General features: G+C 33.5%; 1 protein-coding gene across 2 annotated transcripts in view; it reads right to left on the reverse strand.

The window, feature by feature from the left end:
* Nucleotides 1-13,440, reverse strand: part of FUT8 (fucosyltransferase 8) — a 92,384-nt gene that overhangs the window by 54,925 nt on the left and 24,019 nt on the right. The window contains exons 1-2 of one of the 2 annotated variants that reach the window (XM_027885920.1): nucleotides 5,999-6,118; nucleotides 3,114-3,539 (exon numbers count right to left, since the gene is read on the reverse strand). In XM_027885920.1, the coding sequence (XP_027741721.1) occupies nucleotides 3,114-3,316 (203 nt within the window). In that variant the 5' untranslated portion in view covers nucleotides 3,317-3,539; nucleotides 5,999-6,118. Of the gene's footprint in view, nucleotides 1-3,113; nucleotides 3,540-5,998; nucleotides 6,119-13,440 lie in introns of those variants that run through there. The other variant, XM_027885911.1, reaches the window with a different exon arrangement.

A 13,440-nucleotide genomic window follows, 5' to 3' on the forward strand; every position in this document is an offset into this window, starting at 1 on the left:
CAGCCAGTGTCAGTAAATAGAGTTTTCAGTACAAAACCAAAATTCTGGCAATTAAATCACATTCAAGTAATAGTTCCAGCCTTTCTGTCTCTGATCAGTAAAGCCTAAACCAAATTATGTCTTCACTTTAAGACATAAACCAGGGCAAAAGTAATCTTTTCTGTCTCATTCAGTTTCTGGAGTTAATAGGTGTTTTGTTTCTATAATGTATACTCATAGGAGCAGTGACCTTTTCCAGGACACAGATACTGAATCCATGGACTGTTGGTTTAATGCCCCATTTTAAATAGACATACTGCTATAAAACTGTAAATTGGACAATTTTAAAGTTAACAGCTATTTTCAACATAACTTGTTCTAACTGGCAAACCAAGGAATGAGACAATGAAATTCTTTATCACATTTATGATTTAATACTTTAATAATGGAGGTTGACCAGAATACTTCTCAAACCTATTCATGACATTTCTATGAAAACAATATCATGAATTTGGCACAATAGAAAGAATGAATTTGGTTCTTTATTGCCATAGATCAATTCCCTCAAAGTCTACTACTTTATCAGTCTTAGATTATTTTCAGCAAAAAAATATGCCTGATTGTCTTACAGTCCTAAACTGGCTCATTCCTGGAGAGCACTAACTACTGAAGCTGGAAATGTGTGGCTGTTCAAACTAGTATTTAAATTCATTTAGACTTCCTCATGCAAGAATTTCAGTTTATCCTGGGGTTACATACAATCACTTTGAGCAAAGGTCTCAAAATATATTTTTAAACAACATATTCATAAAAAGAAGCTGAACAAAGTCCTGTTAACACAGTTTGGGATCACCTAATCTAATTCTTGAAGCAACTAACTGAAGCATAGAGAAGGAATGCTGAAGTGTTCTGTTCTAATAGAGTTAGATTAGAAATAACCTAATGTTTTTATTTTTAGAAACCATTATCAACAGTATAAACTATTATATAAAACTTGCCTACCAAAAATGTAACATTTATCTGAATATAGATAAAATCAGTGAAATATAGGAAGGTATCTAGAAAAATCAGCCCTGCCTAAAGTATACTTTAGTCTCTACTTAGCATCTCCTGTCTCCACTGTGTCCTTCTTGAGAGGAAAAGAGCACCCTGTCATCAGTAAAATCATGTACTCTCTTCTAGTCACCATGTAATTTGAACAGGTTATATTTCAATGAATGTGCAATGCAACACATTATCATTTATTCAAGAGAGACAAACATGGGGGCTGAAAGCATGGAGGGTAGTAATCTTTACATTCAAAGCCAAATATTACCCCCTCCGAGACAAGAAACCCTAAGGTTCACTATTACTGTCTAATATTTAAGCAAGCTAAAGATACTGCATTTATTCAAATACAGGATCTGGCTGAAGTTTCATCATATCCAGCATACTCTGCATTACACCATTTTGTCAACAAAAATATATTGCAGGCTTTGCCAGTGCTGTTGTTATCATTTATTAATAAATTGATCATAGAAAACTACAATCCACTCAGCCATTCATGGCCACATTACTCAAGGTGAAGATTATCCATATTTACTGTAGAGTCAGCACTGGGTCAGCAGCACTTCTCTACCTCTGGGGAGAAGCACATGAATGCTGAGGTATTTCTTCAGTGCTGACATGCTCAAAACTAAGACTTTTTCCTAAGCTAAGAAGTCTCATTAGCTCGCAGCCACTCCAGAAACCAGGAACAGAGTGCAATGAGAAGACATTTCAGTAAGGCAGGGAAGCCTGCCCAGCCTATCAGATCAAATAGCTCTGGTTACTCATGAAAGTGAGAATGCACCAGAAGAAACATCAGGACAGGGTTAAGAGGAAAGGTATTCAATTCACTGCTACAGTCCATATGTGTCATTTCACTAAACGAACAGCAGAAGCAAACTGACTTAGAGATAAGGTAACTAGAACCCTACAATACCCTAGTAGAGAAACACATTTGTGCAATTCTGTAATTTCCCCTATGAAATATTAAGCAAAATATCAAGGCAGAAGATCCAAAATGTCATGTGCTTCTAGAGAGTATTAAAAGGCAAGTCCAAAATCAGTCTTTCCCTGCCGAGCAAGAAGCAACCAAGGGACATGATGAAGACTCAACTTTCAGTGCCCCTTGCTCTTTATATACCACACAGGTGATCCTGGCCACACCAGTGCTGCACACGTCCTGGTGTTTGTGAGTACATAGTTGTAAAAGAGAAAGTAAATGAATCCAGCTCATTTATGGATTTTAAAAATAAACATCACCCTCCCATTCTGAAAAATCTTGTACTGAGCTTTACTCTTCTCTACCTTCCTACCTTCTCTACCTGCTCTCGTCCCCATGATCCACCGGGACTTTTAGATTGCAGGTGGTGATGTCCACATACTTAGGTCCAATCTGCCTAAGCAGCTTTCCCTTTCAAGTTCTTAGGAAAGGAGATACCATAAGTCTACGTTAAAAGCTGTCTGTCTGAAAAGGTGAAAGAAAACACTGTAAATTGTAAATGTACCCATCTAAAATCTAATACATAATTATAAAAAGCAAGATGATCTTACTACTTTACAAGTATTTCTACAAGTTTAGCAGCAAGGCAAGGAAGAAAACTTAGATAAAAAAAATTCATATAATGCAGCAATCTATTGCAGCTCATCTTCAGCAAGTCACCGTTTATCTTCAACAAGCTGTACAAATGTTTTCAGCGTTTTTAAAATGAGCTCTTCCAGATACTGCATGCAGAGTGTAAAGAACTAGCTGTTCTAAGTTGTACAAATATCATAATAATTGCATGTGTTTGAAGTTGGCATTGAGGGATGAATCACCTACAGAACCTGTGATTGTGACAGTAACACTTGCACACCATTAAATAATGACTGTTAAATAATAATTACATTAGAGAAGAACTAAAGGTACGTTATTTGTTTAAAGGCTTTACAATATATTTTCATCTACTATAGCACAGATTAAAACACTCATCTATACTTTTAAATGTTAAATATGATTTTACAAAAAATCCCACAAACAACCCTTACATTTTAATCTTTCATATTTCATTTTTAACCGTTTTCTGAAGAGTTTTAATTTATTTTTTTTTTTTTACAGTTTTAGATCCTACCTGAGAGATTCTGCCATCCGCCTTAAGTCTTCATTTTGCTGCTTTAACCGTTCAAGTTTAGCGAGGATCTTGGATAACTCCCGACTAGAGTGATCTGGGTGCTCACTGTCTCGTACCAGGTGTCCACCAATATAAAAGAGTAAAGTTCCCCAAGCAAAGAGGATGAGCATAATCCAACGCCAGGAACCAGTCCATGGCCGCATTTTCAGAAGTTCAATTCACTCCAGAACTGCTTCTACTCACAAAATAACAAACATTTTAAGTCCTTAGCTTGTACAAAGGTGGACAATTTCAGTTCCTCTGCTTCACCACATTGTACCAGAGAAAAATTATTTTCAGTGTTTATCTTACTGCAACTCCTTAAAGAAGATTCTTAAAAGGTTGTACATAGAAAGCATTAATATTGCATCATTCTTCATTTATATTCTGTGGGGAAAAAAAAAATCTGAAATTATAAATCTGATGTGTAAAAACATATTGGCTTGCAATTAGGCTAAATGTACTGTCATTAACATTCAGGAATAATAATAGGAAATGTTACTACTTTCTGTCACAGAGACAAAGAAAGAACCTTTTAACTTTCCACAGAACAATATGCTGAGTTCACGAATGACAGAAAATATGCAATTAATCCTGGGTTTCAAATGGCCAGAAGAAATGCTGCTTTTTATAGGAGAAATATTTACTAATTCATGTGTCATTTCATACATTAAAATAGTTCAAAAATCATTCCATGGTAAAGTCGACAGTCTCCTTTACTATCAACAAATAGCTTTTATTTGATTACAAATATATATTCACTTTTTTCACTTTTATTTATTTTCTTCTCCATTTTTATCATGACTCCCACTTTGTAACAAAGGAGTTATAGCCATTGTAACATATTCTGCTATTTGCAAGTATTTCAAAATCAGGCATGGCTTTCGAAACCTAGGTTTTAGAAACACTTCTCTACTGTTTTAAAACTATCAAACCCATTTTGATGTTATTATTAAACTATAAAAATGCAAAAAAATGCTCAAAAGGTAGTATCTTCTCTCATATAAAAACACTGCAGCATTTTAAAAAAATGAAAAATCACCTCAACTCATTTTCTACTTGGCAAAAAAAAAATTAACGTGTGTAAGAATCTTCTCATTTTATCTAGAACAGATTTTAACTGACAGTATGCCCAAAATCTTCTTAAGTACTTCTTCCCTCACTTCCTCTTTCTCAGCAATGTAAAATTCCTACCTTTTTTAAAAGGCACATATATATATATATATATATATATATATATATATATATATGCCATTCATATTCAGTTTCCAAAATAACCCATATTTTGAAGTCTCAGACCTGTAAATCCACAGTATTTCCTCTGAGACGCTATCCACACCCACCTTCTCTCAAATTATTTTTTTCCATTTAATCCTTCTTTACCCTTGGCTTCTTTTTAATTTCACTTAGTTATCCTGTTCCAACTCATTTGAGTTTAGAGAAAAGTCTTCCCAAATTGCAGTAACTGCCAAACTGACCCACTTATGGAGATATGCCTGGAGCATGCACGTCCAGATATTATAACTCTAATATAGTATTGAAAATGCCCAAAAATTTCACTAGTTATCTTTCAGAAGGGGGGTTGTTTCTATATGTTTGAAAGAGGCAAAAAAAATTCACTTATGACTTATAAGATGGTACACAAGACCAACTATTTGAAAATTGAAAGTTGAAAATGAAATGGAAAATATTTGTAGTACCTCTCAGGCTTTTCCACCTAATGTATCTGTGACAAGGGGGGTGATAAGCAGATCAGTTTTCTTTGAAAGTAAATGTCAGAAGCCCATTCTAGGAGCATGTAATTTTCTAAAGATATCTAAGAAAGCTGTATATAGCTTTTGCTTTAGCTTGGCAAAAGCATGGGACTGCCTTCAGGAAGACAGTGGTTTCTCCAACAATCTTCGTGGATCATTGCATAAGTAAACAGAACCCACATTACATGTAACAGAATAAGCCATTCCCAACCCACAGAGGATTGTGGCTGTAAGCAAAGCAAGCCTAGTTACTTGACAGAATGATAAATATAAAATCCTGATGGACTGGCATTTCAGGTTTAAGTGGGAAAGTGCATTCTTACACCTATACTAACAATCACCCAGAAAATGTTTGACTGTGGTTGAAATGTGGTAAGTGAAATCACAAAGTCTGTGACAGTAGAAGAAAGAAAAAAATAATAGGAGATTTTAAATATTCCTCTACTGATTGGGTAAATATTGTCCTGGGAATTGTGATAGAGACTAAACAGATGCTACAGACATGGTAAAGTTACTGCTTAAGAGAAAAGCTACTGTTAAAAATTCTTGACTTAATCATAAGCAGTTTGTAGAACTTTGATCAGAAAGTTTCTGCTGGAGAACCATTTTATAACAGTCTGCATAATATACTCAGATACGACTGCCTCTTAGGAGAAACAAAGTAAAAAAAATTGCACTACAGCTGTGATTAAATTTAAGAAAGGGAACTGTTTTAAAAGAGAAATAGACTTTACACCATGAGGAAAGATACCATGTTTTTAATTAAAATACGAAGTAAAGGTGACTGTTATAATTAGTAAAGAAAGTAGTATCCTAATAAAAAGTTATAAGCACGGTCAGGTGATTAGGTAGATAAGACTAAATTCTGGTATATAAACCAGAACTTAAAAAAATAAATAAATAATTAAATAAAAATTAATACTAAACCTTTTATCCAAAGCAGATAGCTTACTAGAGACTCCAGGGTCCACAAAATGACAAGAGTATGTAAGAACTGTTTATAGAGCACTTTACAAGAAAAATATTTACTTTCTCTTTTTTTTAATCTGTTTTTATAAAACATGAGCTTAAGTAGGCTCACAAACCAGGTACCCTCTTTATCAGAGGAAGTGTTGGTCTGTCTCAAACAACAGTGCTAGTAGATCATACTGTCAAACAAATCCACAAAATTAACATAACTTATTAGGAAGAGATGGTATTCTTCCAATAGTTCTAAAAAAGATAAAGAATGTTATAGTTTAATTATTAACAGTAGTGTGTAATATCTTACTTATAATCACCATGTAGCAAAGCAATGGAAAATTGAAACACTAAACTAAATTATTTGTAAGGGCTACATGAGGAATCTCTGCAGCTACAGATCTCTGCAGGGCAGAAAAAAATTATATTCATGTCAGGCAAACTGGCAGAAATTTGTGTAAGGTGAAATAAATCTGCAGACATTAGGATGAATATAACCAAAATAAAAAAGAAATTGTGCCTCATAACTTTAATAAAGTTCTTTTGAAGGTGTAAACAAACACACTGGCAGAGAGAACCAGTACTAACTGTTGATCTAGTCAATATAGATTTTTCAAATGAGATTCAACAAGGTCCTCAAAATCTTTCAAAAAGATGCATGGAAGAAGAAACTTCATCATGAGTCATCACCTCATTAAAAGAGAAGAAATGTGCAGTAACACTAGGTTGAAGTGGAAAGACTGATCTGGGACCTCTCTGTACCCATGGTAGAGATCATACAGTTTGATATATTCCTAAAGGATGTGGAAAGGAAGGTGAAACAAGAGGTAAAAAATTCTGATAGCAATGATCATAAGGTAATCAAGATGTAATTTAATGACGAAAAAAATGAAAAATCAGAAAAAATCAATTAATCAGTGTGTAGAGTTGTTTAGAGATGACCTTCGAAGGCTATCAGCAATGGACTTAGCTGTGACTGGTAGTTCTATAAGACACCAATTCATCATTGGGCTAAATGCAACCAAGTCTTCAGAGGTTTTATCTGATTTCTATCAAAATTTCTGCTGATGTCACTGGTCTTTTTATAAGTTAGGTCCCAGTTAAATATAAAATAAAGATGCCAAACTAGCTAAATAAATAGGAAAAACATTTTGAACTAACATTAAACAGTCAGCCTGTATCTCAAATGTGGTGTATCTAATTATAGATGAGTTTTAACAACTCTCAACAACTGACTTTGTACTGTAATGTGGCTTTCACATTATTCTATTTTATACTGTTCTGGGAATGCAAAATGACAAAGTATTTGACATTCCAGGGATGGGGCATCCAGTAACCCTGGATGCCCCATCCCTGGAAGAGTTCACAGCTGGGTTGGATGGGACTTTGAGCAACCTGATCTAGTGAGTGGCAACCCTGCCCATGGCAAGAGGGTTGGAACAAGATAATCTTTAAGGTCCCTTCCAGCCCAAACCATTCTATGATTCTGCCATTCATTATTTCAGTCCATAAATCAAATTATAATACACAAAAGACTAGCAGAAATAAAAGCTGAAATAGGGGCACAAAAAGGAAAAATTATCACATTTTTAAAACTCTTCAATTTATAGCATTGTGTCAGATTTCTGAAAGATCTCCACATGCAGACATATACCACAGAAATCCGCCTGACAGAAAGTCAAGATGTTATGTCAATATTTATACTTCCTTAATTTTCTACAGCTGTTTATGAGTTTCCATAGTGTAAACTAAGCTCAGGACTGCCAAGACTGAACACGAGCCTCAAGTTAGAAAAAACTGTAGTGACAGCCAACAAATGCAGTAATTCAAAGCTGACATGAATCATACCCAACATGGTCATGAACATCATCTGACACTGAGCATCTAAATAAAAACCCATCAAACCTAAAAGATGTAGGAGAGTAATACCAAGCAATATATCTTATTAAGCAGGAGACAGGAATATATTTAAATAGCTATGATTAGTGTAATTATAAATTTATGTTATTATATAGTGAAGAATCCTTTTTCTAAAAATACTATGTTACTTTTATTTTACCAGAGGAAGCCATGTATTTTAATTTACTAGTTATCCCCTGAGATTTACCATGATTTCTTGTCTTACATTTGATTGGATTTACCCATACCCTTGCATTTTCCAGTGCATAAGCATGTCAAAACATAGTATATTGACAATTAGCTAATTTACATTTTCTTCCCCGCAATTTTAGATTAGTTTCCCTTCTAGGGGATCTTAAGAATAGCTGACTACATGTGTATAATGTCACTTTTGAAAATAATGTAATAAAGTATCTCCTTTATCTCTTTCAAAGGGCTTACACTGGATATATAGAGTGAAAAAGCATCTATTCCTCTCTTCTCCCCAACAGCTCCAGAGCATTCTTTTTGGTGTTAATTTTCTTTTAAACTTCATCTGATCTCTCAGGAAAATCATCTCCAGCCCAGCTACCACCCACAAAAATCCCAGCCACAGAACTGATGGAGGTGATAGGCATGGATGGAAAGACAAAGCTCAGGAGCAGTAGCAGCTTACATCAGTGTAGTGGCAAGAGCAGCCTTAATGCCAGTATCTGTGTGAGCCTGGAGATGTCACAGTGAAACTGGTAACCTTCGGGGAGTCTTGAATGTATGGTTGCAAAGGCACAGCTTTTAGTTGTCATGGAATAAAGCAGTTTGGTCTTACAGAAACAGTGAAAAATCTTTCACATGTAAATGCAGAGGGTCTCCTGGTTCCATAGAGAGAAGAAGAAGAGACTACAGACATCTATAAAATTTTCTCAGCATGATGAGAATCACACAATACATTGGTGGCAAATAAAATGAATAAATCTTGTATTTAAATGTGGGAGTTTTATAACACTGCTTTTAAAATGGTTTGTTCATTCAAAATACTGTTTCATCTACTAATGACATAAATGCAGTCTCAGGAAAAAGTTTTGTGGAATGAAAACAAAGTAAAGTTAAAGGAAATGCTAAGTTGAGACCAAAGTATCACATACAGTAATCTATTTTTCAGTTTTAATTTAATCTTGTAGCTCTATTATAAAAAAGCTCTATTATAAAAAGTCAATGCAAAATAGGCAGCATTATCTAATGAAACAAAATAGTTCTGATAAGTATTGGCTATTATAAATCATTAGGAATACATAATGTTCTATGCACCAGTTGAATGGAAAAAATACTGTGAGAAAAGAACTCAAATTAAAATTTATTGATTGCCAAATACATAGCCCAGTAAACGTGGTTAGTGTCACAAATTTATTTAGACTCTATTAAGAGAAGACAGAATATTTACATAAAAATAAGGGTCTGCTTCAAGTCTTAATCAGTAAATCAAATTGTGCATACTACACATAAGCAGATTGTGCATACTACATAAGCCAGAATTGATTGTAAGAACATGAAAATATTTTGTTACCAAATTATCAGGGAAAATTTGGTTAAAACACATTGCTTCAATGCAATAGAATGCAGTGTTTACAAAATGACTAAAGGAAATCATAAAGAGAACATTAACTTTATTAAAATTATAACAAAAAAACCCAGACTGAAGCGTAGCATCTTAATGAGAAATAATGTGCATCCATGTCAAAGCTATTTTGACACAGAATAAATGATTTATCAATAAAAAATAAATACATACTACCTTTCCACATCCTTTTTCCATAAAGCCTTCTAGTTATTTTAAATCTTTAAAAGGTACTTAAGAATTAGAAATTTGAATAGCCCAACACATAATTTCAAACAGAAGGACATATTCCATGACTTACTATTCCAAATGTGCTTTCAGTAACAAATTCAGTGATGCAGTGGAGATTTTCTCCTTTTGTATGCTCTTTCTGTCTGCTTGCTCTTCAGAATTATGGGCCCAGAATAGCAGTATGATTTTTCTCAGTAATGTACAGTTTCAAGTTATTTTAGATTAAATTCAAAGTGAACTAAGCAAGTCTACTTTTGGCTCAAATACCTACTGACCTAAATTCACTCAAAAAAGCATACCTTATATAAGTTAAAAAGAAAAAAAATTACTATTAAGTAAAAAAAAATTACTATTACGTAATACACATCATTATAGCGAACATATACAGCTCTATATTTAATGGTATGTTCATCATCTACAATTGTGTGATATATGAAACATGAAATTCACTCCACTTAAGAGCTATTACAATGACTTATCACTAAATATGAAACATTCAAAAAGCATGTTACACTGTACATACAACTTAGATGGAACCTTCCCAATACTGTTCGTTTCACTTAAAATTAAATTTAAAATTAGTATTTATAAGATTCCACTTATAAAAATTATCTTCTTGGGAAAGTATGCTACTGTATTTAGAGCCTGTTGTGCTCTAATAAAAATGAAAATTAAAAACAACTTTCCAATTCCAGTTCCTATATAACAATGATGTGTCAGAGGCTTCTGACAAAGGATTAGAACCTAAGGAAATAATCCTTTTAGGATATTAAAATAAAACTAAGGATCAAAGAACAAAAGTAACAGGTAGATACAAGCCCCTGCAGTGTTTGATAAAAATAAGCAAACATTACAAATATTATTCATGGTGTATGCAATGCATCCTTTAAGAAGACTTAAGATAATATTTGAAGCAGAATTCTATATGTTACACAAGGTGTTGCTGGTGTCTCATATGAATCAAGTACTTGCTTTTCTCTCTCAGACCTGCCTACTGTAATATATCCTAGAACAGGATTTGTCTTTTCCTGGCCCTGTTACTCTGGCAGTCAGCAACCATTTTACAAGGACATAATACCTCCAAATCTTTCTGCATCTGTCTCTCTTCAAATTTATAAGGTCCTACCTCATACACAGAAATTCTTATTCTTCTTCCTTTTAACTTTGTTATCATATTTTATCCCATTCTACCACTCTAGTATCCCAAATAAAAAATTACTGTACATTTTTCTGACCCCCATTAGAACATCCTTCTACTTTGTGACCTAAATTTTATTATAATCTATTACATTTTTGTGAGATTGTCACTACTGAACACTCAAAATGAATAACACAAGTAATCCACCGCACTAATAAGGTGTCTCCTCCAGGCTAATACTATTCCTTTTAGCACAAGTCCCTGTCACTTCATCCCTTCAGCTACTTCCTTTTCCAGTGAATGATTCCACTTTTCATCCACCTTCCCTCTCACTCAATACAGAACTTTCTATGTGCCAAGAAATGCTGAAAGGGAGTTTACAGATGCAGTTTCTCCCAAACTACGTTTCATTAGGAAATTTGCCTCATTGAAACAGTAAGCAAACCCAGAACAATATAATACAGACAAGAAAATCTTTGACAACAGACCTGTGTTGCATTTATATTTTCCATTTTTATCTACCTCTACTTTGTTAATTCTTATTTCTTCAAAATTTGTCCTCCTGTTTTGCACACTACTATGATCAAGCCAGGACTTGTAATTATTTCTAATTCTAGTGTTCATATATACCAATCCCAAGAGACTTTATCCCACTTAGTTCCAAACATTTTTAGACTATTGACTGTAAACAATTTGGAAAGCATTTCATTCATCTATAACTTTTTAATTACCTTTATTAACATACAAATTATATCTATTATTTTCTTCAGCTGGAGAACAGAAACCCATTCACAGAGCATGTATTAATGTTTTGTGTTCTAATAATACCCAAAATGAAGTTCCTTTAGTTTCCTATTCAAGCTTACTGTTGTAGGTATATTTTTTTCTACCCAGAAAAACTATCCATTTCCTCTTTTTTCAAGGATACAAAATTTGTAGTATTACGTATTTTTAATTGTATAAATTTACTTCTTTTTTTCTTCTTAACTTCTATTCACATGTACAGGACATAAGCAAATATAATCATGAGATTTGCTTAGTATTTACTCCTACAATCACAGTTTCCTCTTTACTACTGTTTCTTTCTGTAAAAGTCTAATTTGATATCTGTATGGATTGCTCTGAGCAATTTGAGTGATTTTCTCTTCATATTCTCCCTTATAATTTTACATCAAAAAATATGGCCTGCTCATCTGACACAATCTGCAGATTATTATCAAATTTAAATTTTGTTAATGGAATTCACCACCCTTTTCAATTTCATTGGAAGTGGAGATTTATTCAATACTGAAGTCTTCAAATAATACAATTTTGGATCTTCATCACAGAAAACTCCTTGGCAGGAAGAGATGAGAGACTTTCTTAACTATGTGAAAGCTACAGGCCCACTCATTTAATTTGGTTAGAAAACAAAATCATAACCAACAAGAACAACCTTTGGAGAAAGATGCAGTGTGATTTATCCTTCCTGAAATTTGGCTGGAGAGGTTCTGTCACTGAGTGTGTAAGCTTGATGACTTTTCAGATTTACAGAGATTATGAAGAAAGTAAATTACTACAAGTTTAGCAATTAAAATGCTAAGAGTCTAAAAGCAAGATTATCAGCTTGAGAAGAGTCATCTTAAGATTCATTTAGAGCACTAACAGAATATATATTATAATAGAGACAAAACATTCAAAGTTCTGGTATTACTTTGAAGCTTTCTTCAAAGTGTATTCTAAAATGCTCAGCGACATAGACTGTTTTCAGTTTAACTGCAAAAAATCTTATAGTTGAAAACAACTTTTCAGAATATTGAAATGAAAACACCTTCAGAACAGAAGGGAATAAATAGACAAATAATCAGAATGACCAATTATTAATCTTGTGCCAAATTTCTTCTTCTTTTAGGAAGTCAGTATTTACTAATGCAATCAAAATACGGTCAAAAGGATGAACACATGTAGAATATAAACAGAGAGCTTATTAACAGTTTCAGAGTTGCTGTATTTGTAACCCAAGTACCAGCAATAAATTCCCTAAAATTACTGATGACCAGTGAAGACATGACAGAAATCACAAAACCAAGGTTGCTACTCCTTTTTTCAAGTTCCTAAGAAGGTGTGTAGCAGACAAACTGAAGAGAGAATAGTAAATGTAATTTCCCTTACAAGTCTAAGTTCAATCAGAACCATGTAGGAAAGTAAGTAAGGAATGTACACACTTATTTCCTATAGGTCTCCTCCTCCATCAGTGATTCCTAACTACCATCAACAACTGAGTCTTTATCCAGAATAATAATCTTGGTACCATTACTGAACAAGGTCTTAACTCTTTCATCCCCAAAGAGTTTCTAATATTACTTTGTATTTTATTATATTCCATTGTCTTGCTGATGTTCAAGTTGATAAACATTACTCAGATCTTCATCCAGCTGCCTCTAGTTACATGTATTTTTCACTTTGGTATTGACACTTCTTCATGCTTCTCTCATTTACACTCAACAGACACCAACAAATATATACACCTGGCTTTATATCATATCTTTATAACCTCAGCTCTTTGAACACTTCTGTAGGCTCCCTACAAGATTCTAGCTGCCCATTCCACAAACAAGATCATTTTGGGATATTTAAGGTTCTTCACTAAATTGCTCATTATTACTCATAAATTACTCATCTGGCTTCTTTAAGAAATTAGTAACATTGACAAGGACATATTCTTAAATATTTCTC

This window comes from Empidonax traillii, unplaced genomic scaffold (genome assembly GCF_003031625.1).
Source record: "Empidonax traillii isolate 1590-97213 ecotype Southwest subspecies unplaced genomic scaffold, ASM303162v1 scaffold11:size2795301, whole genome shotgun sequence".
NCBI lineage: Eukaryota > Metazoa > Chordata > Aves > Passeriformes > Tyrannidae > Empidonax > Empidonax traillii.